The sequence below is a fragment of the Triplophysa rosa genome, linkage group LG16, assembly GCF_024868665.1.
Source record: "Triplophysa rosa linkage group LG16, Trosa_1v2, whole genome shotgun sequence".
NCBI classification, from domain to species: Eukaryota; Metazoa; Chordata; class Actinopteri; order Cypriniformes; family Nemacheilidae; genus Triplophysa; species Triplophysa rosa.
In genome coordinates, this window is record NC_079905.1 from 17,906,883 (window position 1) to 17,933,496 (window position 26,614).

Consider the following 26,614-nt stretch of genomic DNA (forward strand, 5'->3'; position numbering starts at 1 on the left):
AGTCTGTCTCCTGAAAAAGACAAGTGTCCATCATTATTATAAAGCATTATAAAGAGGGGAGTGTGATTTTGGCAAGGCTTGCCGAAATCATACCCCCCCCCAAATCTCAGGTTTGCAATGTCAGAGACACATGAAAACGGATGCTGGTGACATCTCTTGAACTGTAGTCTGTCTCCTGAAAAATACAAGTGTCTATCATTATTATAAAGCATTATAGAGAGCATTATAAGGGGCCCCCCCCTTACATTACCTTTTCAACTTAAATCAATAAATCTTTCTGCAGGATCATCATTCGTCTTTACCTATTTAAAAATGTCAGTGTTCGCCATTTAAAACATTTTTTTTCAATTTGATCATTTATACATTATTTTATATCGTCAGATGTGTCTGCTTTCTTTATTGTGTGTCTTCAACTACATGTAATTTTCTGCCTTGTGTAAGGCCTAGGTGTAAAACACACATTTAGGTGTAATGAAAAGAGTTGATTCAGTCAGTAATGCAGTACTGTTTACAGTCATTTGGAACAACAAGAAAGTCGATTTAGTTTATTCCAACTTCATTTCGATCCACTAAATGCTTATTCTCCGTATGTAAATATAAGACATTTATTCAAACGAAGTTTAAATCAATCACATAAATATACCTGTATTGCTTACATTGTCTAAGAATGTGACATTTTCGTAACGAATACTGAAAAACGCGAGTTACAGACCAGAATCGCCTTTGTAAACCAGCGGTGACGTCACGCGCGCGCACGCGAAGGCAGTGCGATTCTGGCAGGGAGTGTGTTTTCGGCACAACACCGGCGCTCCGGTGATCACAGGGAGCTCACACATTAGATTCACATCGAGGCCAATTTTCAAATAGACACTAGTATCTTTATAAATCAACTGCCGATTCTTGGTTTCATATTTAAAATCTTCGATACAGAAACAACACAGTGAAAAAGTCGCTTTAAATGTAAAGCTGATGTGGAACAGGCAGTTTTCGCGACCAATTGAAAAAGACCTTTAGGCACGCCCATTTCGACCTGCCGATACACCCGTCTCGAAAAACGCGCAGTGCCTCCAAAGCGTTCTAAAGCGCCACCAGCTGGTCGTTTTCAGAAGAGCACCAGGTATTATTTCAGCAGTCTAAAAACGCTATAGTGGACAGTTTAATTGATTAATTTATTGGTAAGCATATAGCCTATTAGTCTCTTGTGCATTTATACAATAAATGTAGCCAAACCAGAGAATGAAGTCCAGAGGATTCCAGCATTCAGAGATACGTAATTTGCGTAGCTGTGATCATAGGCGGGGATTATGATAATTGTGAATGACCGTGCATGCACGCCCTGTTTACATATATGCATATTAACATACACACCTTTTACTACAAAATCTGACGTTTTCGGATATGTCTGTTTTACGCGCAAAATGACTCGGAATGTACTCATATATTCACGAAAACATCTTTTAGAAGTGATGACGTTTCTCAAAACATTCAAGTGACACTGATCTGTTACATTTTTTTGTATTACAGTGTTGGCAAGTCTTCCAATGCATATCAGACTAATGTCAGCAGTATAACACATTCTATTTTATATTACTGCTGTGCCGCTCTTACAAAATATTCAATGTAATTTAAGCCACATGTAAGGCTTAATGGTTCACCCTAATATAACAGGTGACAAGAGGCATTCTTTCTCTGATATCTTATGAGGCTTACAATGACCAGGCATAGTGTATGCTCGCACTCTTAACGTGGCTGCATAACAAATTTATTGTTATTTAGATAACTCTGTCATCCCAAATTATTTACTGTAAGTATTAAAAAGACAGTGCCATTGAAGAAACTTGTGGCTGTTAATGTGTCTTAGTCAGGGGCACAATTGAAATAGTTGCAGTGAATACAGATTACAGGGTTTCAATCAACAATCTTTGAGTAACCAGTCGAGGTCTCACAAAAATAGTAACTAGTTTTTGGTAAAAATATTTCATATATTGTTAATAACTACTAGTTATTGTTACTACTGTAAAACCAACCGAAACTCTTGTTATGTTTTTCAAAAACAGACATTTTTTCTGCCTATCTATAATGCACAGACATACAGTATGCATAGTGTTGCAGTGAACACAATGTTTAGTCAAACTCTGTTGTTGTTAAGGCTTATTGGTGGTCTTTATCTGGCTTGTAGATGGACAGAGTTCTGGCGGAGGGGTCTGTGGCCTCGATCCATCGCGGCATCCAGTAATGTGGGATCCATTCACTGTGATTGGGGTACATCTTTTCAAAGGTCTGCCTTATGTAGAAGCCCTCTTTGGTTGTGGGAGGGTTGAAAGGGAATCTCTTAGGACCATTCTCTAACTGAGATTCATTTATCTAACGAAAGCAAGAAAACAAAAATAGAGCCATTCAAAAAATACCAAAATATGCGGAAGGTTTTATGAATTCATGACTCATCAGTGCACCTGTCGTACCGCAGACTCAGAATGCTTTTGCAGGCTTGTGTACCAGGATTTCTTTACGGATGTTATACCGTCACTAAAAGCCTCTTTTCTCCTCCATAGAATCTCATCTGGAAGCAGTTTTGTGTCACTGAATGCTTCCCTCAAGAGGTACTTCTCAATTCCATCCTGCTCCTTCAAACAAGTTAGTCAACATAATAATAAAAACCATTAACATTACAACGAGAGAAAAATAAATTCAGCACTTGACTCTAGATATAGACCAGAAATCTAGACTCCTAGAAATCTCAGATTGTGATATGGAGAAGAAGGAATTATCGAGGTGTGAGGAAGTCCCACCTTTGGTGCTCTCATCTCTTCAGGCAGTGAGAGGTAGTATGCAGTGAACCTGTGGTCCAAAAAAGGCGCTCTCAACTCCAGTCTAGAATAAAAGAAAGATTCAGAATCACAGATGCAGTGGACTTCAGTGAGCAGATGCGTGAAGGTCTGGTGATCTCACCCGAATGCAGCTGTGGTTCTGTCGGCTCTCAGCAAGTCAAACAGATAAAGTTCTTTCAGCAGACGCATAGCTTCCTCAGAACCAGCTTCAGGTGATGGAGCCTACATCAAATACATGGTAAAACATGTTCAGTTGAGTTCTCACACAACAGAAATGATTCTACATTAAATAAAAAATGTTATTTATACATTTATTTGAAAAAAAAAAATAGTGAAACAATCTGGTATCAAAGTGATTTCTAATGAATGTGTAAAGTTGACACATGTGCCCTGCAGATTAACCACAGGTGTACAGTAGTTCATCACAACTATCATTAAATGGACTATGAAGCAATAATCTTTGACAACTTAACGTGTGCAATTACTTTTATCGTTTTATTAACATTTGTTTTGTGCTGTCCTTTAATAAATGATACACTACACTACACTCTAATAAAAATAAATGTATATTTAGCTATTAAATTCAATGGGTCTCTAATATTTTTAGATGAGGCCTCAGTCTCAGAATATTTTTTCTTCTGTAAATCTTGATGCTTAGGCCAAAAATAAATAAAATCACAATTCTCTTTCAAAATCGATGTAAATACAACATTGAGCACCATAGACATTATAGATCTCATATTGGCAGTATATGGATTATTAAATGATTTCCTGTAGCTCAGTGGTTAGAGCATGGTGCTAGCAACGCCAAGGTCATGGATTCGATCCCAGGGATTGCACATAGTCAGAATCAAATGTATAGTATAATGCAATGTAAGTCGTTTTGGATAAAAGCTTCTGCCAAATGCTTAAATGTAAATGAATCAAGGAATAAATGAGCATGCAATGACATGTACCTTATGAAAGTAGATGTATCCTTGTGTCAGTTCATCAGAACCTTCACCTGAGAAAATCACAACCCTGTCTGTCTTCTCACGGATAAACTTTGAGATCAGGTACATACCTCAAGACAAATACAAAACAGATGTGTGCCTGAATGTAAATGCTGAGCACTGCTGTCATCTAGTGGTTATGAAATCACACTGCATATTGAGTGTAGAAATGTACAGTATTTAGAAAGTTGACATGAACTTGACATGAAGGTGTGTTTTTTATATTGGAATTATCATTTTAGTTGGTGTACAATAATGTTCATCGAGCTATATTTAGTGACAGCAATATTATACTAACTTATGGATCAGACTTTTTGATGTAAAACTCTTTAAAACTATTTCCGTCAATACATTTATTAATTCTTAGTCTGCTTTGTTCTTGCACATTTACCAACAGATGCACGCACAGTTGTGATGTCATAACTTTCCAAGTGAAAGATGACTTCCTGTATGGCACGGATACCTTCCTCAGGAGTGAAGCTCACCTCATGGTGCTCACTGCCTATGTGAGCTGCCACCTGAGACACAAAACCAGTTAAAACCCAACTGATCTGACCCTACATACATGTGTATGTTTAAAAATATCAAGCATCTTCGACATGTCGCTTGCCTTGCGAGCAGCTATTATATCTGTGCTGTCCTCAGTGCCGATGGCAAAGGTTTGAATCTTATAATCGAGGTTCTCTTCTTTTGCCAGTTTCACAACTGTTGCAGCAACCAGACTGGAATCAAGACCGCCTGAACAGTAAGCATTAAGGAAGAGTTAAAAATAGTATATTAAAAGCAAATAAGTAAATAAGCACAGGTACCTGAGAGGAGACAGCCAATTCTTCTTTGACCCATCAATCGCTTCCTTACAGCATTTTCAAACAGGATCCTAATGTTGCTCTTGACAATCTCCAGTTCAAAGCCTGAATCATATTCAAACATATTAGAGCCACCTTTGAACCAGGAATCTATAATGTTTGTTTTCATCTCGCCATATTTGATTTACATACTTATGTTTCTCATCTGGGTTAAAGTCAAATGACATCAAGCTTACGTTTACATTTTTTTTGTACTTGCTAAACAACAGATTTTGATTTTTAGGTGCCCATTTTGATTGGAGTAATAATGCATTTTATTTCATTTTTTTTAAAATACATCATTAAAAAGTTCCAGTACAAACCGGTTTGGTAAGTTCCCCTAATTGAGGAAACACCCACACGTCAAGGAAGGGCAACACAAACTAGTCAACAATAGTATAACAACTTTCTAAAAAAATAAGTACATTACTGAATAATTTTGTGAAATGCCATCGCTACCTTGCCAAGTACAAAGTCATTGCGGCTGTTGACGCCATTAAGTTTCTAGCATGTGTCTACATTACACATCTACCTGTGCCAAGTCCCTCCACGATGTCGTAGGTGGCGTGTTTGGGTTCGTCTGTGAAGTTGTGGAAACGATACATCTGAACATGCTCTACTTTTCCCGAACGCTTGAGGTTAAATTCTTCAAAGTGTCCCGGTGGAAAGGGGGTGATCTTTGCAGGAGTGGACATGGAGTGTTTGATCTCTGTTAAACCTGTGTGGATAACATTTAAATGACTTAATGCTGTCAGAATCACATTTAGACTATGTAACTGTGAAGCAAAATACGGCCGGAAATGTAGGAGAATAACAGTTTGGATTTTACCTTTGGCCTCAGAGCAAACAGCTAGAAAGCCATCATCGGTAATCATCTTGAACAAAGGCCTTACACCGTAGGTATCTCTGCCCAGGAAAACCTTTCTCTTAGTAGTGTCTAACAAGATAAAGGCAAATACACCATCTAGCAGAGACGCCATCTTCTCAATCCCAAAGCGATCATACAGGTGCAGAAGAATCTCTCCATCAACTTTGGTCTGATAATCAAACTCAAAGTGATCCTTTAGCTATAAGAGAAGATCCGTTAAGGGATGATACTGTTAAAACTGCTAATAATAAGTCGAACAATTTGAACCTTAGTGTTTTTCTAATACAACATTAAATATATAAATAGCACCAAGATGGCGAAGAAGGTGAAACTTTGACCAACAAATGAAAGCACATGAGGAACGGATACTGTGTAAGTTATGAGCTATTGATATTAGTAGGTAAAATAATAACAAAAATCATTATTGAAACACAAGAAACAAGTTTGGCTACTTACCCTGATGTGGTTGTAGATCTCACCGTTGTAACACAACCAGAGGTGGGGAAACTTCTTGACACGTAGAGGCTGCATGCCATACAGCTTGTCCACAATGGCCAGGCGGTGAAATCCAAAGCAGCAGTTGGTAAAATCATTGACATTCTCAAAGCGGAAAGCGTCAGGACCGCGATGAGCAATCTTCATGGCATTAATGATCTGAACTGCGAGGCACTCATCACTGCCAAACAATGCCCATATACCACACATACTGCTGCTGGAGATGAATAAAATAAATATTAATGAGAAAAAGAAGGGAGCAACATTATTAATATTGTCTAAATATAACATCATGTTATTTTACTGTTCAGTTTGCATATTTTCAAAGTAGTTGCCAATATACAGTTGTAACACAAATGGCAAATATAATGTTCCAATAATACTACACTGCGTTCCAAATTATTATGCAAATTGGATTTAAGTGTCGTAAACATTTAATTTTATATTGTTCAATTAAACTTATGGATGGTATTGTGTCTCAGTGCTCTTTGGATCACTGAAATCAATCTCAGACACCTGTGATAAGTAGTTTGCCAGGTGAGCCCAATTAAAGGAAAACTACTTAAGAAGGACGTTCCACATTATTAAGCAGGCCACAGGTTTCAAGCAATATGGGAAAGAAAAAGGATCTGTCTGCTGCCGAAAAGCGTCAAATAGTGCAATGTCTTGGACAAGGTATGAAAACATTAGATATTTCACGAAAACTTAAGCGAGATCATCGTACTGTGAAGACATTTGTGGCTGATTCAGAGCACAGAAGGGTTCGTGCAGATAAAGGCAGAATGAGGAAGGTTTCTTCCAGACAAATTCATCGGATTAAGAGAGCAGCTGCAAAAATGCCATTGCAAAGCAGCAAACAGGTATTTGAAGCTGCTGGTGCCTCGGGAGTCCCGAAAACCTCAAGGTGTAGGATCCTCCAGATGCTTGCAGTTGTGCATAAACCTACTATTCGGCCACCCCTAACCAATGCTCACAAGCAGAAACGGTTGCAGTGGGCCCACACATACATGAAGACTAATTTTCAAACAGTCTTGTTTACTGATGAGTGCCGTGCAACCCTGGATGGTCCAGATGGATGGAGTAGTGGATGGTTGGTGGATGGCCACCATGTCCCAACAAGGCTGCGACGTCAGCAAGGAGGTGGCGGAGTCATGTTTTGGGCTGGAATCATGGGGAGACAGCTGGTGGGCCCCTTTAGGGTCCCTGAAGGTGTGAAAATGAACTCTGCAAGGTATGTAGAGTTTCTGACTGAGCACTTTCTTCCATGGTACAAAAAGAAGAACCATGCCTTCCGTAGCAAAATCATCTTCATGCATGACAATGCACCATCTCATGCTGCAAAGAATACCTCTGTGTCATTGGCTGCTATGGGCATAAAAGGAGAGAAACTCATGGTGTGGCCACCATCCTCCCCTGACCTCAACCCTATTGAGAACCTTTGGAGCATCCTCAAGCGAAAGATCTATGATGGTGGGAGGCAGTTAGCATCAAAACAGCAGCTCTGGGAGGCTATTCTGACATCCTGCAAAGAAATTCAATCAGAAACTATCCAAAAACTCACAAGTTCAATGGATGCAAGAATTGTGAAGGTGATATCAAAGAAGGGGTCCTATGTTAACATGTAACTTGCCCTGTTAGGATGTTTTTGATTGAAATAGCTTTTGATTTCAGTAAATATGACCTCCTAATGCTGCAAATTCAACAAATGACCATTTTCAGTTTTTTACAACCTATGAAATGTTTTCAAACTCTGTTGTGCATAATAATTTGGAACAGTGCATTTTGAGTTTTTCATTTTTTAAATAAATACTGTTGTCAGTGGGAGGTTTGTTCAATAAAATTCCAAATGTACCCTAACTGTTGATTACTTGAAAATTATACTGACTGTCATTTGCATCGACAAATTAGGAAAACCAGAGAAAGATATCATTTGCATAATAATTTGGAACCCAGTGTATAATATGACATTATGGTGCATACATATTGGTCATAAATTATTCCAAATTACACTATTCCAAAGAACACCAATAAAATGCACAACTTTCTTCTACAGATATTTTGAAGGAATACACTCGAAGGAGTACGGTTTTGTAAACTGTGGGTACAGTTTATTAATCCGAGAGCACGGATTTTTAAATTGAGGGAACGAATTACAAAACTGTGGCCACGGATTTGCGGGTCTTGCTTTCCTTTCTCCGAGGGGTGACCAGACGGGCTCCGTACACATCTATTATGGAAGATCAAGTAAAATACCTCACAACGAGTAGGGGATATCCGCCGCATATGCGGGCCAAGATGAAAGAACAGACGCTGACATAGCAGTGGTTTAGTCTTGTGTTTGGTTCTCCGTTGTACAATGGTAAGTAATGCTATTGTTCTCTGCCAAGTAGGTTTCGTGTATTTTCTGTTTTAATGCATAAAATTACTAAACAGCTGTTTTAAGATTACACTAGTTTGCTTTAGTTACGTTTATTTACATGTGTGTTTAAGACGGTGCTCTAGGAGACTGAAGCGCCATTGTAAAAGTAAATTTGAAGACGATCGTGAATGGATGATTACTAGTTGCACATCGGTCTGTAATTGTGGGGACATTTCCACGCCACTAAACATGACGCAGCACAAAACTATACTGGATTGGTAGCTTCACCTGTCAGTCATTGTCTTTTGGGCGGGCCTTGACCAATAAAAGCGGCCAAAGTTTACGCGAGACTATCTGCATCTAGCCTGTAAATTCCAGCCATATAGCTTACTGGTAAGATTTGTACACCCTTATGAAACTCCACTGAAGGAACGGCATAGTTCACAAAACAGAAAGTAACCTTACAGCTTTGGCTGATGTAACTTCAGCATAAGGTACAATGACATTTTCAAGTAATTCAGTGATGGCACTAAATACAAGGTTTATCATATGGAAAATCATCACGGTAATCTACACAATATTATATATATATGTGTGTGTCGTCTAAACATGATGTAAATCACAGTAAACAATAGTTGTAAAAGATGGCAATTAGTAACAGTTACTACAGCATACCTTTATAAGATGGTCTTTATTCGTGAGTAATGCCAGTTGCTGTTTAGCAAGGTTTGGCTGATGAAACACGTGTGCGCTGTTTCTGCAGACAGTAGGTGTGTTCGAGCTCATGCGGCGCTGCACACAAACTGATCGGCGAGATTAGCCGCTTGCAGTAGAGGGAGGAGTTGAAAAAGAAGCAGTCAAATTGGACGCCAGCTGCTTGCCGTAGTGACGTTCGCACCGTGTTTCCTTTTCAAAGTGCGATTGAAGTGGATTAGAATACTGGAATTGTCCAATAAACAAACGTTTAAATTAAAAAGTAGCAACCATAAACTCTTCATATTGCAAATGTTATGTGCTGCTTAACACCGTGTGCCTAAAAATGTGTGGTAAACATAAGAATATATTATTAAATTACCAACGGAGTCTGTATTCATTTCATTTTTATTTTATTAAACAACACAAAATAACATGTTTTTTATATTTGTACGAACAGAGTTTTAGCTGTTTTAAAAACATGCATTAATAAGTATTGTTGAACTGAGGGTGTTATAATAAACCCGAAAAGCACGTGATCGTTGTCTAGCCAATCATGAAAAGCTATGTCATCATCACAGCCTGGTGCAGCTGCTCCTGAGATGCTGCGCCGGCTGAGCAAGCTCGTTGTTCTCGAAACGCTCTCGCGCTGCTTTAATGCTCCACGTGAAAGTCACGTGGCGTCGGCGCCGGTTTTAGTCGGACAAAATAGGCTTGTTCGACTTGATGCGGCGCCGCAAGATCCGACAGGCGGATGACATCAAAGTACCGCGAGAGCGATTCGAAACCAAACATTTTATGGTTTTTCGAATGGCTCTCGCGGTACTTTGATGTCATCTGCCTGTCGGATCTTGCGGCGCCGCATCAAGTCGAACAAACCTAATTTCTAACCGGCATGCACTGCTTCTAGTCAGATTTCGATCGATCTGCACAGCGCCGCGTCAAGTCGAACACACTAGTGATGGGAATTATGATTCATTTGAGTGATTCGTTCTTTTTCAGTTCGTTCACCAAAATGATTCGTTCAGAGACCATTTCTATAATACGCCAGCAGGTGGCGAAAAAGAGTTGTTTTATGTCAACGAACGTATTAATGGACGTATAAACTGATTACAGGCTTTATTAAAATGTGTGTCTCTGATCTACTCATTAAATAAATAAAATAAGTCTAAATAAGTGGTTCAGATGACCAACGCACAAGGTTTTTCTGCATAATTAAAAAGTTAATTGTTTGGTCATTTACACATTCATAAATCTGGGATTATGTTNAAACGTGAAGTTTATGTATTTTAAATAAACAAGCGTGCAAAGTAGCCTACTGTAACGCTCTGCATCCGCTTTCTGCTGATTGCTGAACGAGACTCACATGCTAAATGACCGACCTACAGTGTACACTCTCGTTCATTTCGTTCATGAACGACAGGTACCAGTTCGTTCAATTCGTTCACGAGCGAGATCTCTCACTCTCGTTCAGACTCAACGGCGACTTGGTCAGTGTGGGCGTATTCATTCAGTGGAAGATCTAACCAATTACATGTCCCTTCACAGCCGGAACTGGAATGCTATTTGCTGACGTGACGCGAATGAGAGCTAACCAATACTTTTTTGTTTTACAGTTTTTAGAGAAGTGCATGACATGAATTAAACGTAATGAAGTCGTTTTTATTTGAAAAAAACAACAACAATAAATGATACAAAATGCACACAAAACACCTGTGCTTGCAGTAAAATAACTGAGTAAACAGGGCTTGGCATTTTCCATGCAATAAAAATGACAATGTTAATTGTCTTTGTTACATTTAACCATCAGCTTGCATTATTTTATTTTGAAACATAACTTGGTCCTGTTTGGTTGTAGCGTGTATGTTTCAATTACTAATCTTCTCCTCCTTGACTCCTTTATCTGATTTTCTTCCTTCTGTGGACTCAAAGTACATCGCTTTACTACTTTCAAAGATTATTTTTTGTCGATCTTGATTTATTTATTTTTGCTGCTTATTGTATGCTGTTTCGATAAATTTTTTTATCTTATTATTTTTTCATTTTTTTTTTATTTTTTATTATTGTTTTTTTTTTGTTATTTTTTGTTTTTAAGTTTTTTTTGTTCTTTTTTTTTTTTTTTTTTTGTTTTACTTGTTAATTATCTTTTTGGTTTTACGATAACGATTAACTCAAGTTTTTTTTAGTCCATCTATATTTTCTTCTAAAGAGATGCTGTGGTGTGACATTTTCCAGAAACGTGGACAGGGTTTGAGTTATGTGGCAGTGCCCTGCGTGCCAATCTTAGCAGAGCTGTGCTGTTTCTGTTCGTAGCGCCTGACTTCTGCATGTCAGCAGGTGCATGTCAGTCAGATTCACAATGAAGTGTGAGAATGTAAGGGTTCATTTTCTGTTCTCCTTAATTTTCCCTTTTACGTAAAGACAAACGTTTGTGTAATACGACCACTTCCATTCTCAAGCTTCAGTTTGCACTTCATATCTGCTCAGTTATTTAAACTGAAATAGGTATATCTGATGGTACATGGGATATTCAGATTTCAGATTCGTTGTGCTGAGTTGTCAGTATAGAGGACAGCCTCATTTTGAAATTCAGCCTTGAAAATACAATAAAGCTCACTGTCAGGCCCAAGATCCAGCTTGATCTACATCAGGTGACAAATGCATTCTGTGCTGAAGTAAATTTGGTTCATTTGAAATTATGATTGCTTCATATCTCACACATTTCAAAACAAGCAAAAAATCAGACCGAATGTAACCAAGCCCTGAAGCAAGACAAGAACATGCAAAACTTCAAGAATGAAATAACTCTTATTAGCCGTGATTTTGCAGCTGTGCATGGAGAAACTAGGCGTTTCGATGTGATGCTAGACAGCCGGTTAATGGCAGATGGATGGGAGATGGGAGAGGCAGTTGGTAAGCAAAGAGGGCAACACCTGTGTCCTGACACCAGACTCTATCACATCTGCTATTGTTCATCATATCTACCCTAAACCTGCTGAGTACTGTTCTCTGGCCTCATATCATTTTAGGGTACTACTTATATATGTGACGTGTGTCACTAGCAGCACCACACAGATTAGGAAAAATAATGATTTTCTGTTTTCCCAAACAATTCTACTGCACCCCTGTCTTCTTTGGGGCCCGCCTCAAAATCGCATAGGCTGAGCCACAAGTTGATATTGGGCTGCACAAGCGAACAGAGCAATGATTAAAAGTGCCAATGTTTACACAAGTGTTTACATAAATCAATCTACGAATGACTTAGTTGTCTCTGCACATTAACACAGGATAGGTGAAAGTGTTGTTCTATAACATCAAAATAATGAAACACTTCAAGTAAAGAATCATTCTCATCCCTTTTCATAAATGAAATCAAACACAATGAAGTACAGAGTCATGATAGACTGAACTTAAAGAGACAGTTCATGTCAAAATGACAATCCTTATCTTTTTTATTCACGCCATGTATGACTTTATTCTGCAGAACACAAAAGATATTTTAAAGAATTGAAAGAAGCCCCTATTGCCTTTCATTGCATGGACACAAAACCACTGAGACATTTCCCAAACTATCTTTTTAATTCACAAAATGAGGAGTTACTGTATATACAGGTTTCACCTGAATAAATGATCAAATCTTTATTTTTGGGTGAACTGTCCCTTTAAATCTTAAAGAAAGTCTTTCAATCACTGTTAGCAAGCAAGTCAGAAGCATTAAAGGGATAGTTCGCCCAAAAATGAAAATTCTGTCACCCCCAAGTTGTTCCAAACCTGTATAAATATCTTTTTTCTGATGAACACAAAGATATTTGGAAGAATGTTAGCAATTTTCAGTTCTGGGACATTATTCAGTACCATATAGAAAAAAATATTGTATATACCTTTTGTTCTGTTTAACACAAAATGAGATGTTTTTAAGATGGGGCACTTTTGTTTTAATTTTTCCTACTATGGTAGTGATACTTCACCCAAAAATGAAAATTCTGTGTCATCATTTACTCACCTTCGAGTTGTTCCACATCTGTATACATTTCTTTGTTCTGATGAACACAGAGAAAGATATTTGGAAGAACGCATATAACCAGACAGGTTCGCCCCCCATTGACTCCCATAGTAGGAAAAATTACTTTATCTTTTTTTTTGTTCTGTTGAACACAAAAGACGACATTTTGAAGAATGTAGGACAGCAAACAGTTCTGGGGCACTTCTGACTACCATTGTTGTCAGGAAACGGGGTGTGAGGCAGAACCCAAGCGCAGGCAGGTGAAGGGTTAAACAAAGAAAATTGCTAACGTTCTTCCAAATATCTTACTTTGTGTTTGAGCAGAACAAAGAATACAGGTTTGGAACAACTTGAGGGTGAGTAAATGATGACAGAATTTAAATTTTTGGGTGAACTATTCCCTTAAGGTTTCATCAAAGTTGACTATAGTGATGGTTTCATTGGACACACGTGCAAAATTGACACATGCCCGAAATTAACTTCTGGTCTGTGTTTGTTGATCGGCCTGGCTAATGGCTAATAATATAGCTATTTATATTTTATCTATATTAATATTAATTAATATTAGTATTTTATAATAATTGTATTAAATAAACAATTTGTTACATTTTATTGTATGTTAATTTTATTAAACAATTTGTTGAATGGGTCATGCAACTTTGTTGCATTTAATTTTAGCCAAGTAACGGTTCTTCTAATGGTAACCCCAAAACATACGGGCTAGACATTTTTTACTTTCTGGCAAATGTAATTCACTTGTTATTTATTTTGCTTGTTATCAGGAATAATCTACAGGGACTCTCTATTCTTTGAGGATGTGTGGCGGAAAATACGTTTGGGCCACAAAACCGCGCATGCGCAGTAACGTCTGTTTATGTTGTTGCTTTGAAACAACTCTAAGGACCTTCTAAAGTCATCAAACTAATCTGAATTTTTTAATATTCAAGCTCAGTGTAATTTAGCAAGTTCATGTAGTAATAGACAGAGCATTACTTATGATCACATTGCTGGACATCAATTACCACACTGCTATGGAAGATATCTCAGACCTCTCTGCATGCCAAGCAGCTCATTTCCTGAAGGACACGCTGTGAATAAAAAGCGATGAACTCGGGGACCAGCGAACGCCATCGTCTCGTCTGGGTGGAACATCAATTCTTATCATTCCAGCTTTCTGTAATTATAAGTAATTAGCGGCACAGGAAGTGGTATTTTAATGAGTGTCATTCTCTACCTACGACCTCATCTCTGTGCATCCGGTGGCCGGTTCACCCCGGCACAGGACACATTCGGTCTGGACAAGGATGAATGTTTCATTCCCATTTAATCTCCTCTCTCTGCGTCCTCTTGAGGAATGAAACTGGGCTTTTGTTTTTTTTCACTGTAATGCTGACTTCCACTGGCATTAGACTTTTGGCAGAACTGTACAATGCTTAAGACAGAAGTGCTTGAGTTTGCAACCTGTTAGTTTTATAAACAGCCCGGATGCTTGTGGCTGACATTTTGCCTAGGAACAATGTTCTCATTAACTTCTAATTCATACTCAAACTGTAATTATATGCACATTTCCTGCCTTGCATGGTGTCCGGACGGGAAGTCTCTCCAGCAGGATGGGGCATCTCCGAGTGCCCTTTACCAACACCTGAAATCTCAGCACAAATATTTCTCCACTCCCTTTGGAGTGGAAATGAGATGCCGGCTTGGTCATTAGTGGATGGTAATGAGGTAAAAGAGACAAACAACCTCAAGCCCTGTTGGTTTTGTTAATATTAATAATTAATTCCTGATTAAGTGGCTAATTGCAGTGGAAAGGTCAATGTCAACGTAAGGTCCGTTGATGTCGGGAGATGAGGCGAGTGGAAAGCGGATGACAGACCAGCGGTGTTGACAGTCGTCCCAGGCGTTCTAGCGCTACGTTGACAGACCTGCCCGAGAGATGCTTTCATTCCCATAATGCCGTGACCAGTAAGTGCTGAGACAGGAATGCTGTGCTCCCTGCAGGCTCTGGCTGGCATCTGTCACATTGCACTACTAACACATGACATGTGAATGGCGCTGAGTGAGAAACTGAATAATCGTTAGGGAGACACTTACGTTCCAGATAGAGAGAGAGAAACGAATTGAAGCAGCCATGCAAAAATGTATGGTACACTGAATACATCAATGCATATACAAGCATACACATACAGTATACTGGATCACACACAAACCATCTTAGTCGTGATGCCTGTCCTAAAAGTGACCTTCAGAATCCATTCACTTTCTTCTGATCCATAAGTTTTATTTTCCTGCTGTGCAAACAGTATCAGCAGCATAGAAGGGTCCGGTCTGTTTTATTGAAATCCCTGTCTTGCATTGGAGTCTATTTGATTATAAAACTCCCAGCATGGAGCTTTTAATAGCCGAGAACCGCCATCTGACCCTAATCTTGTGAAGTCATTTCTTTGCTCTTCCTCTTTTCTATCTGCTGACCCTCCTTCTTTCATGGGTGTCCATTTCTATCAGAAATCTCTTCTATGATCTTAGTAATCGGAGCACATGTGAATGACACAGTCAGTATCTTTGTGTTGAGACATACCCGAGCCGTGCTCTTACATCAGTAGGGGCGGCAGGGTGGACCACAGGTAGCTTGCTTCTCTTTTGTGGCTTCAGTGTTCATTTTTATTGGCAGTCATTATTAAAGCAGTAAATCACAGGAGGCCTGCATTACGGTGTTTTTACCACGGGTAGAGTAAACAACTCTTTCGTTTATTATTCTGTAACTATAGGCTATTTGGGGTTGCAAAGAAGCGTGCCTCATTTTATAGAAAAGTACAGGGTCATTTCACAATAACTGGTTAATCTATTCAGAATTTTTAGCCAGATTTGTTCTCAAACTTGATGCTGAGGGATCATGTGGCATCCTGAAAGGATTTATTTTGAAATAATGACTGCACATCATCCTCATTATTACACGGTTACTTACTAAATAAATATATAAATGGACATGAAATATTGATTTGCGTCAAATGTATTTGATTATGTGAGAACCACAGAGTAATATAAGACCTATTAAACCAGTGAAGAAAATGTGTTGCTAGGGACAACGGTCATTTAAACAGTTATGTGGCATTTGCTTACATAATGCCAGGACTGACCAATCAGAATCAAGTATTCCATTAATTGGTACAGCTAAAAGGTTTCTCACTTTCTACTCTGCTGAATAAAATCCAATACTATATGAAAGCTGAAGAGATATCCAGTGCTATATCATTTTCAATATCCGGTTCTAGGCAAAAGAATGTATGCCTATATTTCTTTTAAACAGCTTGGTGTGAGAAAAATGCAGTTTAAGGATAAAAATGAAAACATGTTCTACTCTACTAGAAAAAAAAGAAGCATTTATGAGAATAGTTAGAGGATAGAAGATAACGACTAACATGCGTATTTACTGTCAGCTTTTTAAGACCAGATATTCTTCATGTACTCATCGACTGATCAGAAATGATTTAGGTTTTAGTATTTAGTTTTCCAGGTGATAACTGGAATTAACAAGTGATAAAATCTCTCAAAAACTACAACTTACCGCACTGGGTAAGAACCTTCTCCACAAAACAGGATGTCGGAGGCAATGGCTGAAAGAAGCCTTCTCTAATTGAGTCCCTGTTGTGGAAGACTTGAGCCTTGTGGATGCTGCTGTCACAACGGGCACAGAGGAAGGGGTGTGGTCGACAGTCACAACAATGGATCATAGCTGGACTGGAGTAACATTTCTGGCAGACTGGACTTGCCACATGCTGCTTAGCCACCATTTTGTCCACCAACCAGGGCCTCACTTTCGCCCACCACCCTGAGACAAGACTTTTTCTCACTGACCAATCACTGGAAGCTTGTGGTGGTGTTTCTTTGTCATCTAAATCTTCACCCAGTGAGCGCTTTAGTTCTTGAAGGAAAGACTCTGTTAAAACAATGGACAGTATTCAAAAACAACAGGTTATTCAACAAAAGAGTATATCACTGAACAACAGTCATTCTGAAGTGTGTAATAACCGTGTTATCTATTGTACTAACAAAAAAATATGGAATGTGTATTACATTCCTATTATAAATGAACATACTGTTTACAGTGCAGGGACAAAATAGGACATACCAGCGTTTATGTGAGAAAAGTCATTGGTCATTTCCACACTGGTTTCCGGAGCCCTGAAAGGGGAACCACCTGTCTTTCCAGTTTGTCTGAGGCTAAGACCTGCTGTAGCAGAAAAAAAAACATCTTTTACAATTAGAAACACATACATTTACATTTATTCATTTGTCAGACGCTTTTATCCAAAGCAACTTACAAGTAGGGTCCAACTCTCTAACCACTAGGCCACAACTGACCCAACATACATTACCATGACTGCCTTTTAAACATAATGACACAGTTTTAGCATTGCTTTTCCTTATGTAAAATAATAATAATCATATATTTTCTAATTCAGACCCATGACTTGGTGACATGTTTATATATCATTCCAAAAGGTAGAATTAGATCTAGATATATAATCTATATCTTAATTAACATGAATGAAAAGAAAGACTGACCTGCTCGCTTTCTGGAGAATCTTGGCCTCCCATAAATAATGTTCCCTCCACTGTCCCTCTTAATCCACCTCACAGATGGCTGGCTGGTGGATGGCTGGATGTATGATGCTGCCTCTTGTTGCATGTGGATGACCTCATGCAGCCTTTGGAGTTCATCCATGTCTTCTGCCTGGTTGACAAGACTGTTGACCTCCTCCAAGAGCTGGTTCATCTTAGGATCTGACATGGTGCACAAGAACACGCAAAAGTGTACAAGAACAAACACACCACTAAGAGGGGAGAGGACGGGACGGGAGGGAATAGATAGGTAGAGAGAGAGAACAATACAAAAACGAGAAGAGGGAGAATGACAATACAAACGTGGCTCTTAAAAGTGCCTTTTGTTGTCAGCTGCTATTTATTAGTAGATAAATTGTATTTGAGAACCTGTTGATAAAGAGAAAAATAAATCAGTATAGAATTGATAACTAAACTACACATTACAATACACTAACACAAAATGGTTTATTATCTCCGTAGGGACAGTCCATAGGTGTTTTTATACTGTACAAACTTTATATTTTATCCCCTAACCCAACCCTAAACCTAAAGATCATAGAAAACTTATTGGATTTTAAGATTTTTTTTAAATGTTGTTCTTTACGATTTATGTACAAGCTTTTTTGCCCATGGGGACCTCAATATTCGTCCCCACGGTAACAGGAGTCCCCATGAGTTGGTGCGCGTTCAGCTTTAGGTCCCCACCGGGATATATATCTTTAGGTTCTTTGCAGACAATTTTATCCAAATTATGATTATGAATATGGCAGTAGAATGTGGCACAACTCGTAAGCAACTAGGCTGCTTAGTTGCAACAAAGAATATCATATTTGAAATCGGATATGCCTATCACACCTATTTTAATTTTGTCACCAACAGTGCCTAACCCTTGGCTAACTTTTATCTAACAATTTGTAGCACCATGCGCACATTTCATTTGGTGCAACAAGGTTATTATGCCCATCTCAATACCATGACATCGCTACAGTGCGCTAAAATATTATCAAACACAACAACTTTATGGCATGAGCTGATTGTTTTTGATAAGCAAGGATCTAATATGTCTAATTCTAGATTGAGTGCAATACTTACGTGTGGAAATCGAAAAACGCAATGGTGCTTGGGATCGTCGCATGCACTGACGTATCACTGCTGAAGTAGTTGATTGGCCAACGTGAAGTAGGGTACAGATGCAAGTACAATTATTATTATTATATTATTATATACAACAGATAGGTCCGGTCGAACAATATATCAATTTCTAATCTATTTTGGGGGCGGACAATGAACGAACAGAAATGAAAACTAAACGGTAGAAAACACAATTCGATGTCTTAAAACTTCGTTAGTTGGTAATGGAACCAATATAAAAGCAATATAACAAATATACCAGGCAAAACGCTTTTTTATAAAGAGCGCAAATCGATTTTGACCCCCTGCTTGCGTCAAAATCCGACGTTGAGGGTCTGACCCATTTAAAAAAAGTCTATCCACTGTAGCCTAAAACCTGTTGTATTTTTATCGCAAGATAATGCCTACATCTAGCAAAGTTATTTGTGATTATGACCATGAAAACCGAAACTTTCCAGCACACGCGAGAGATTCGTTAGTTGACCCCCCGCGTCAGAATCCGAAGATGAGGGATTTACCTTCAAGTGTATCGGACGGCCATCTACGTTGAAAAGCGACGTAAAGGGGGTACCTTCTGCCTCGGATGTCGACGCCAGGGGGCAATGACCAAACGTCGATACGTGACGATGAGGGGTGAGACCGTGTTGGTTTTGCAAGAGAAAACAGTTCATCAGTCAAAAGCTCTTTTTTATCACTTGCAGCTTTCAGAAATATTCTTTTTGCACTGAAAACTGCTTTTTGTTACAGAAGGCATCAGAGGACCATGAAAAGGTGTCTTTTGCAAGAGAAAACAGTTCATCAGTCAATAGCTCTTTTTCAGCACTCGCAGCTTTCAGAAATATGCTTTTTGCACTGAAAACTGCTTTTTGTTACAGAAGGCATCAGAGGACCATGAAAAGGTGTCTTTTGCAAGAGAAAACAGTTCATCAGTCAAAAGCTCGTTTTTAGCACTCGCAGCTTTCAGAAACATGCTTTTTGTACTGAAAACTGCTTTTTGTTACAGAAGGCATCAGAGGACCATGAAAATTGTCTTTTGCAAGAGAAAACAGTTCATCAGTCAAAATCTCTTGTTTATCACTCGCAGCTTTCAGAAATATGTTTTTTGCACTGAAAACTGCTTTTTGTTACTGAAGGCATCAGAGGACCATGAAAAGGTATCTTTTGCAAGAGAAAACAGTTCATCAGTCAAAATCTATTTTTTAGCAGTCGCAGCTTTCAGAAATATGTTTTTGCACTGAAAACTGCTTTTTGTTACACAAGTCATCAGAGGACCATGAAAAGCTGTCTTTTGCAAGAGAATACAGTTCATCAGTCAAAAGCTCTTATTTAGCACTCGCAGCTTTCAGAAATATGCTTTTTGCACTGAAAACTGCTTTTTGTTGCAAAAGGCATCAGAGGACCATGAAAAGATGTCTTTTGCAAGAGAAAACCCGAGAGAGTTGAAATCTGATTATGTGAGTATGTGTGCTGTGTGTTTAGTAACTCCAGTATCTGTTGTATGTCTGAACATGGTATTGTGAATATGGAGATTTGTACTTCGTGTTATTTTTAAGTACACTCTCATACATTGTAAATACCTTTTACATATTTCACCAAGTTTCGGGAGGTAGGGGGTTAGACGCCATTTTGATTCACATTCCAGTTTTGCTTTGTTTATCCTCAGGGAGACAGATAAGATTCTCTGTATTTTGTTTTCTATTATTTATTCTCCTAGGTTATTTAGTACTCTAAAATAAGACTGCTTTTGTTTATTATGTTGGCCTTGTCTGCCCCTGAAGAGAATCCCACTTTGTACCAATAAACTTGGTTTACTGAAACTCTGGGTTGCGAGTGTGGTATCTTTTTTTTCTGTTTCGGCTTACCCCTAGAGGTCTTAACAGAATTGAGGGCTCGTCCGTCCTTTCCCCAGATTCGTATGAAATTGGGGGACTTGTCTGTTTCTTTCCCAGATTTGGGTAGAAGTTATTGGTATTTTGTTTATTAACCAAATTTGTGAAATTCGTTGTGGTTAGTAAGCTTATGAGATTGATTTTGTGGTTCTTGTTTTGCCTGGTGATTTTCATTTTATGGTGGAGGGTAGTAGGTATGTCGGCGAAATTTGAGTTAGATAAGTTCGCAATTGAACCATCGTTACGTTGGTTAAACACCTGTTGTAAAGATGATTTGTTTATGATTGCAGACTTGTATCAAATTCAGGTAAATCGAGGTGCAAGGAAACCGGAGATTAAGGAGGTGATTATAAAACATCTGGTTGAACGTGGCGTTTTGTTTATGGAAAGTGAAGGTGAAGCGGGTGTTGCAATTCAAATGTCGGTTTCCGTAGAAGAGGGGGCGGTTCCCAAATCTGCGGAGCTGCCTAGCATGGATCCCGCTAACTTTCCTTCTGTTAATCCTTTGTTGGCAATCAGATTGAAAGAGTTAGAGTTGGAATTGAGCAAGCAGCAATACCAGAGTCAGCTGTTTCAAGTACGCACAGTCGAGCTAGAGACTCAAAGAGCAGTCAGGATCAAGGAATTAGATCTGGAACTAGCTGCTAAACAATTTGTTCATTCCCCAGTTGCTGATGTTCCTAGTGTTCTTCCTGCTTCGCCACCCAAAATGGCTTCTACTCCTAGCCCGAAACCTGCACCACGACGCACTATTCAAGTAAGTGAACCTGAAATTGATTTATGCAAATATATTGGTTTAGTTCCATCGTTTCGTGAAAGCGAAGTTGACACCTATTTTGCAGTATTCGAACGTATTGCCGCCACTTTAAAATGGCCAAAAAACATTTGGCCTCTTTTCTTACAATGTAAACTTGTTGGAAAAGCGCAAGAGGTACTGTATGTTCTGCGTTAATGCTTGAACAGAGCATGAATTATGAGGATGTAAAAACTGCAGTGTTGCGCGCTTACGAATTGGTTCCTGAGGCATACCGTCAGAAGTTCCGAAATCATGTGAAAATCACCAGTCAAACATTTGTGGAATTTGCGAGAGATAAAAGCAATTTATTTGAGAAATGGTGTACGGCTAATAAAGTTAACACGTTAGAGCAGTTGAAAGAGCTGATTTTGTTGGAGGAATTTAAGAGTTGTCTACCTGAGAAAATCATTATTTATTTGAATGAACAGAAGGTGTCTTCACTGTCTGAAGCAACTATTTTTGCGGATGAATTTGCGCTTACTCATAAAGTAATGTTTCTGTCATCCAAGAACCGTAGTACTGCTGATCGTGCCGGTAGTGCTACAGATTCCTCGATAGTGTCCAAGAATGCTGAGAAAACTTTGAAGGTTGAGAAACGTGAGTGTTTCTATTGTCACGAGGTGGGACACCTCATTGTTAACTGTCCCATTCTGAAGAAGAGAAATGGCAAGAAGACTTATAAGAGTGTCGTTTTAGTTGATCGTCCGATGTATCCGCTTGATTCAGAAATCCAAGATATGTCTATTGACTCTACGTTCAAACCATTCGTGTGTGATGGTGTTGTGTCTTTCAGTGAGGCAGAGGCTGAAACAAAAAACGTACGTATTCTTCGAGATACCGGCGCTTCTCAATCGATTATTTTGAGTAGTGTGCTACCATTTTCAGAACAGTCAAGTTGTAATTCTAGTGTGTTGGTGCAAGGCATTGATCTCTCTGTAGTGAAAGTTCCTTTGCACAATGTCTATTTGAGATCTGGGATTGTTTCTGGTAATGTTAAACTAGCCATTCGGGGTGAGCTGCCTGTTAAAGGTATTACGCTCATTCTTGGAAATGACTTGGCGGGGAACAAAGTTTTTTGTTTACCGGAAGTTATTGATGTTCCTGATGTACAGTATCAAGATGAGTTACAGGAGGAGTTTCCTGAGGTGTTTAAAGCTTGTGTCGTAACTCGAGCTTAGGCTCAAAAAACGGGAGTAACAGTTGATTTGTCAAAAACTTTTCTTAGTGATGATTATTCTGCTGCGGCAGATGATAAAGTTGATTTAGTTGAAATTAAGATTGGTGAAATTCCTAGAGATGACTTACCTTTTGAAAGATCTGTGTTGATTGATGCACAAGCTGCTGATCAAACTTTGAGTCCCTGTGTTGCAGCTGCGGTCGAACCTAACGTTTTGTCAGAGCATTCAGTTGCATATTTTGTTGACGACAGAGTGCTTATGCGTAACTGGTCACCTCGTTATACCATTGATGATTTGAGAACTGTTTTTCAAGTAGTAATTCCTAAAATTTTCGAGAACCAGTGTTGAGTGTAGCTCATGACCACAAACTTTCTGGTCATATTGGTGTCCGGAAAACTTACGATAACTTATTGAAACATTTCTTCTGGCCCGCGATGAAATCTGACGTTTCAAAGTTCTGTAAGTCATGTCATGCTTGTCAACTAGCGGGTAAACCGAATCAAGTTGTTCCTGTAGCTCCTTTAAAACCTATCCCAGTTTTAGGAGAACCATTCGAACGGGTGTTGATTGATTGTGTGGGTCCGTTACCTAAAACCAAATCCGGAAATTCTTATCTACTTACACTGATGTGTGCTTCAACTATATATCCTGAAGCTATACCTCTTCGTTCAATTAAGGCTCATGCTATCGTCAAAGCAATTGTTAAGTTCTGTACTATTTTCGGTGTGCCAAGATTCATTCAATCGGATCGTGGGACAAATTTCATGTCGAAGGTGTTTGCCAAAGTAATCAGAAAATTGAATGTCAAACATCAAGTGTCTAGTGCATATCACCCTCAGTCTCAAGGTGCCATCGAACGTTTCCATCAAACTCTGAAATCGATGCTCCGAACCTTCTGCGTAGAGCAAGAAAAGGAATGGGATGAGGAAATTCCTTTATTGTTGTTTGCAATTCGAACCATGACTCAAGCTTCACTCGGCTTTAGTCCTTCAGAGTTAATCTTTGGACACAATGTACATGGTCCGCTAAAGATTTTACAAGAAAAGATTCTTTCATCTGACCATCCCTCTTCAACTAAGAATGTCTTAGATCATGTTAGTGAATTTCGTGAACGGTTGTTTCAGTTGTGGAAATTGGCCAGATGTTCACCTAGTTCTGCGCAAAGCCAAATGAAGGATCGATATGATAGAAAGGCTATTCAGCGTTCCTTTCGATTCTGGTGACCAAGTTCTCATATTATTTCCGGTTGTTGGTTCAGTGTTACATGCAAAATTTGCAGGTCCGTATGAAGTGAAAGAGAAAGTTAGTGAAACTGACTATGTTGTAAACACACCTGATCGTAGGCGTAAAACACGCCTTTGTCATGTTAATTTGCTTAAAGCATACGTGACTCGCTCTAGTTCTGAGATTAAGTCCTTTGTTTTGACCATCACTCCTATTGTAGGATCCCCTTCTGATTATTCTCCGGAGTTGGATGAAGTAAAAATGAATAGTGCCGCATTTACCTCTGCTCGCTTGTTAAATTCAGAGACTTTGTCTAATCTGTCATCCAAGTTGTCTCACTTACCCCTATCTGCTCAGTCTGATATCCGAAGTGTGATTGAGAAATATCCTAGCTTGTTTAGTGATTTACCTACTACGACTCATGTCTTAACTCATGACATTGATGTTGGTTCACATTCGCCTGTTACGCAACGGTTTTATCACATTAATCCAGTTAAGAGAGACTTGATGAGACAAGAGACCCAATACTTATTAGAACATGGTTTCGCGGTTCCAAGTTCTAGCCCATGGTGTTCCCCATGTCTCCTCGTTCCCAAACAAGATGGAACTTCTAGATTCTGTATGGATTATAGGAAAGTTAATGTACTAACTAAGGCTGATTCTTATCCCATGCCGCGCATGGAGGATTGTGTAGATAGAGTAGGAAATGCTAAGTTTGTGACAAAACTCCATTTATTGAAGGGTTATTGGCAGGTGCCGCTCACAGAGCATGCATCTGAGATTTCGGCTTTTGCTACCCCTGATGTATTTTTACAATATCAGGTAATGCCTTTCGGACTTAGAAACGCGGGAGCTACGTTCCAAAGACTGATGTCTCGTGTGTTATCCGACATTTCAAATTGCGAAGTGTATTTGGACGATGTTGTTTGTTATGATGATTCATTTGAAGATCATCTTAGAAGCATAGGTAAAGTGTTCAAATGTTTATCTGATGCTAATCTCACCTTGAATTTGGCCAGGTGTGAATTCGGTTGTGCTACCGTTACATACCTTGGTAAAGAAGTTGGAAATGGTCAAGTTCGTCCCCTGAATTAAAAAATTCAAGCCATCCTTGATTTTCCAGTTCCTAAGACCAGAAGGGAACTGAGGCGATTCCTCGGTATGACTGGTTATTACAGATGTTTCTGTAGAAATTTCTCTATTGTTGCTAGTCCTCTCACAGGATTACTTCGAAAGGCTGCATCATTTAAGTGGTCTCCAGAATGTCAGTCTGCATTCGAAGCTTTGAAAACTTTACTTTGTAGTGCCCCTGTACTGGTTGCCCCTCAGTTTGGGAAACCATTGGAAACCATGCTGGAAGATGATGCTAGTGGTACAGGCGTTGCCGCTGTTTTGTTGCAGACTGGAGAAGACTATTTGAATCATCCGATCGGTTTCTTCTCAAAGAAATTCCTGAAGCATCAGTTGAATTATAGCACGATAGAAAGAGAAGCTTTGGCTTTGATTTTCGGTTTACAACATTTTGAAGTGTACCTTGATTCTTGTGAACATCCTATTACTGTATTTACTTACCATAACCCTCTGACTTTTATTCAGCAAATGTCAAATGCAAATCATCATTTGATGCGATGGTCCCTGATTTGTCAAAGTTACAATTTAAGGTATGTTACAAGAAAGGTGTAGATTGTGGAGTGCAATAAACGAAGAGACAAAAACGAAGATGTGTCGGGTCTGCTTACTCTCCACTTTAATATAACTCTCACACCGAACAGCGAGTCAAGTAAAACCACAGCACACACATCACAAAACAGGAACAACACAACTAACTCCTCCCTCCCTTAAAGGTACAGTACCTTGGTGAATGTCTCCTCTCATATTACTTGTGGTTCGCCACAAGATAATGTTATTGCTGATTCACTGTCACATGTACATTTGTAAAAACATTGTATGTTTTATGTTTATGGGTGGGGGTGTTATGACCTGGAGAAAGTTTGTGCATTGTGCTATAGTGTGTTGTTTGTGTTTTGCATTCTCTTGTTCGTGTGCACACATGTCACTAGTCCAGATGGGCGTGGTCTCTACTAACCACTTGTAGATGGTCATTGGTCCTACGCTTTGTGCCCTTTGTATATAAGGACCGCCCCAAACACTCATTCGAGGCCTTGGGTTCCTTGTGTACCTTGTGTGCCATTGAGCTCTTGTGCCTTTTGCTGATGGTTTTGTTTGGTTCATTCTATTTGTTGTGATTTCATGATTCTTGTGACTATTGTTGGGATAGACTTATTCTTCCTATGTTTATTCACTGCTACTTAAAAGGAAACACTTATAGCCGAGAGAGTTAAAATCTGATTATCTGAGTATGTGTGCTGTGTGTTTAGTAACTTAATTCCAGTATCTGTTGTATGTCTGAACATGGTATTGTGAATACGGAGATTTGGACTTTATGTTATTTTAAGTACACTCTCATACATTGTAAATACCTTTTACATATTTCACCAAGTTTTGGGAGGTAGGGGGTTAGACGCCATTTTGATTTACATTCCAGTTTTACTTTGTTTATCCTCAGGGAGACCGATAAGATACTCTGTATTTTGTTTTCTATTATTTATTCTCCTAGGTTATTTAGTACTCTAAAATAAGACTGCTTTTGTTTATTATGTTGGCCTTGTCTGCCCCTGAAGAGAATCCCACATTGTACCAATAAACTT

At 38.9% G+C, this 26,614-nt stretch overlaps 2 protein-coding genes across 6 annotated transcripts; both read right to left on the reverse strand.

Moving 5' to 3' along the window:
- Nucleotides 1–1,148: 1,148 nt before the first annotated feature.
- Nucleotides 1,149–9,269, reverse strand: asns (asparagine synthetase). Of its 5 annotated transcripts, none has more exons than XM_057355488.1 (12): nt 9,063–9,267; nt 5,990–6,242; nt 5,495–5,732; nt 5,198–5,383; nt 4,630–4,731; nt 4,431–4,558; nt 4,212–4,338; nt 3,785–3,891; nt 2,950–3,050; nt 2,790–2,871; nt 2,454–2,618; nt 1,149–2,364 (listed from the first exon to the last, which is right to left on the reverse strand). In XM_057355488.1, exons 2-12 carry the CDS (start codon nt 6,236–6,238, stop codon nt 2,152–2,154), a joined length of 1,698 nt encoding a protein of 565 aa, XP_057211471.1. In that variant the 5' UTR covers nt 6,239–6,242; nt 9,063–9,267; the 3' UTR covers nt 1,149–2,151. The 5 variants fall into 5 exon arrangements, with proteins under 5 accessions (XP_057211471.1, XP_057211470.1, XP_057211473.1 ...); XM_057355487.1 differs by having other exon boundaries at nt 5,990–6,245; nt 9,063–9,266; XM_057355490.1 differs by having other exon boundaries at nt 2,463–2,618; nt 5,990–6,245; nt 9,063–9,265.
- A 7,168-nt stretch (nt 9,270–16,437) lies between these two features.
- Nucleotides 16,438–17,875, reverse strand: LOC130566969 (uncharacterized). Its single transcript, XM_057354807.1, has 4 exons — nt 17,650–17,875; nt 17,213–17,314; nt 16,649–17,020; nt 16,438–16,445 (listed from the first exon to the last, which is right to left on the reverse strand). The coding sequence occupies exons 1-4, from the start codon at nt 17,873–17,875 to the stop codon at nt 16,438–16,440; spliced, it is 708 nt and encodes a 235-aa protein (XP_057210790.1).
- Between the last annotated feature and the right edge of the window lie 8,739 nt (nt 17,876–26,614).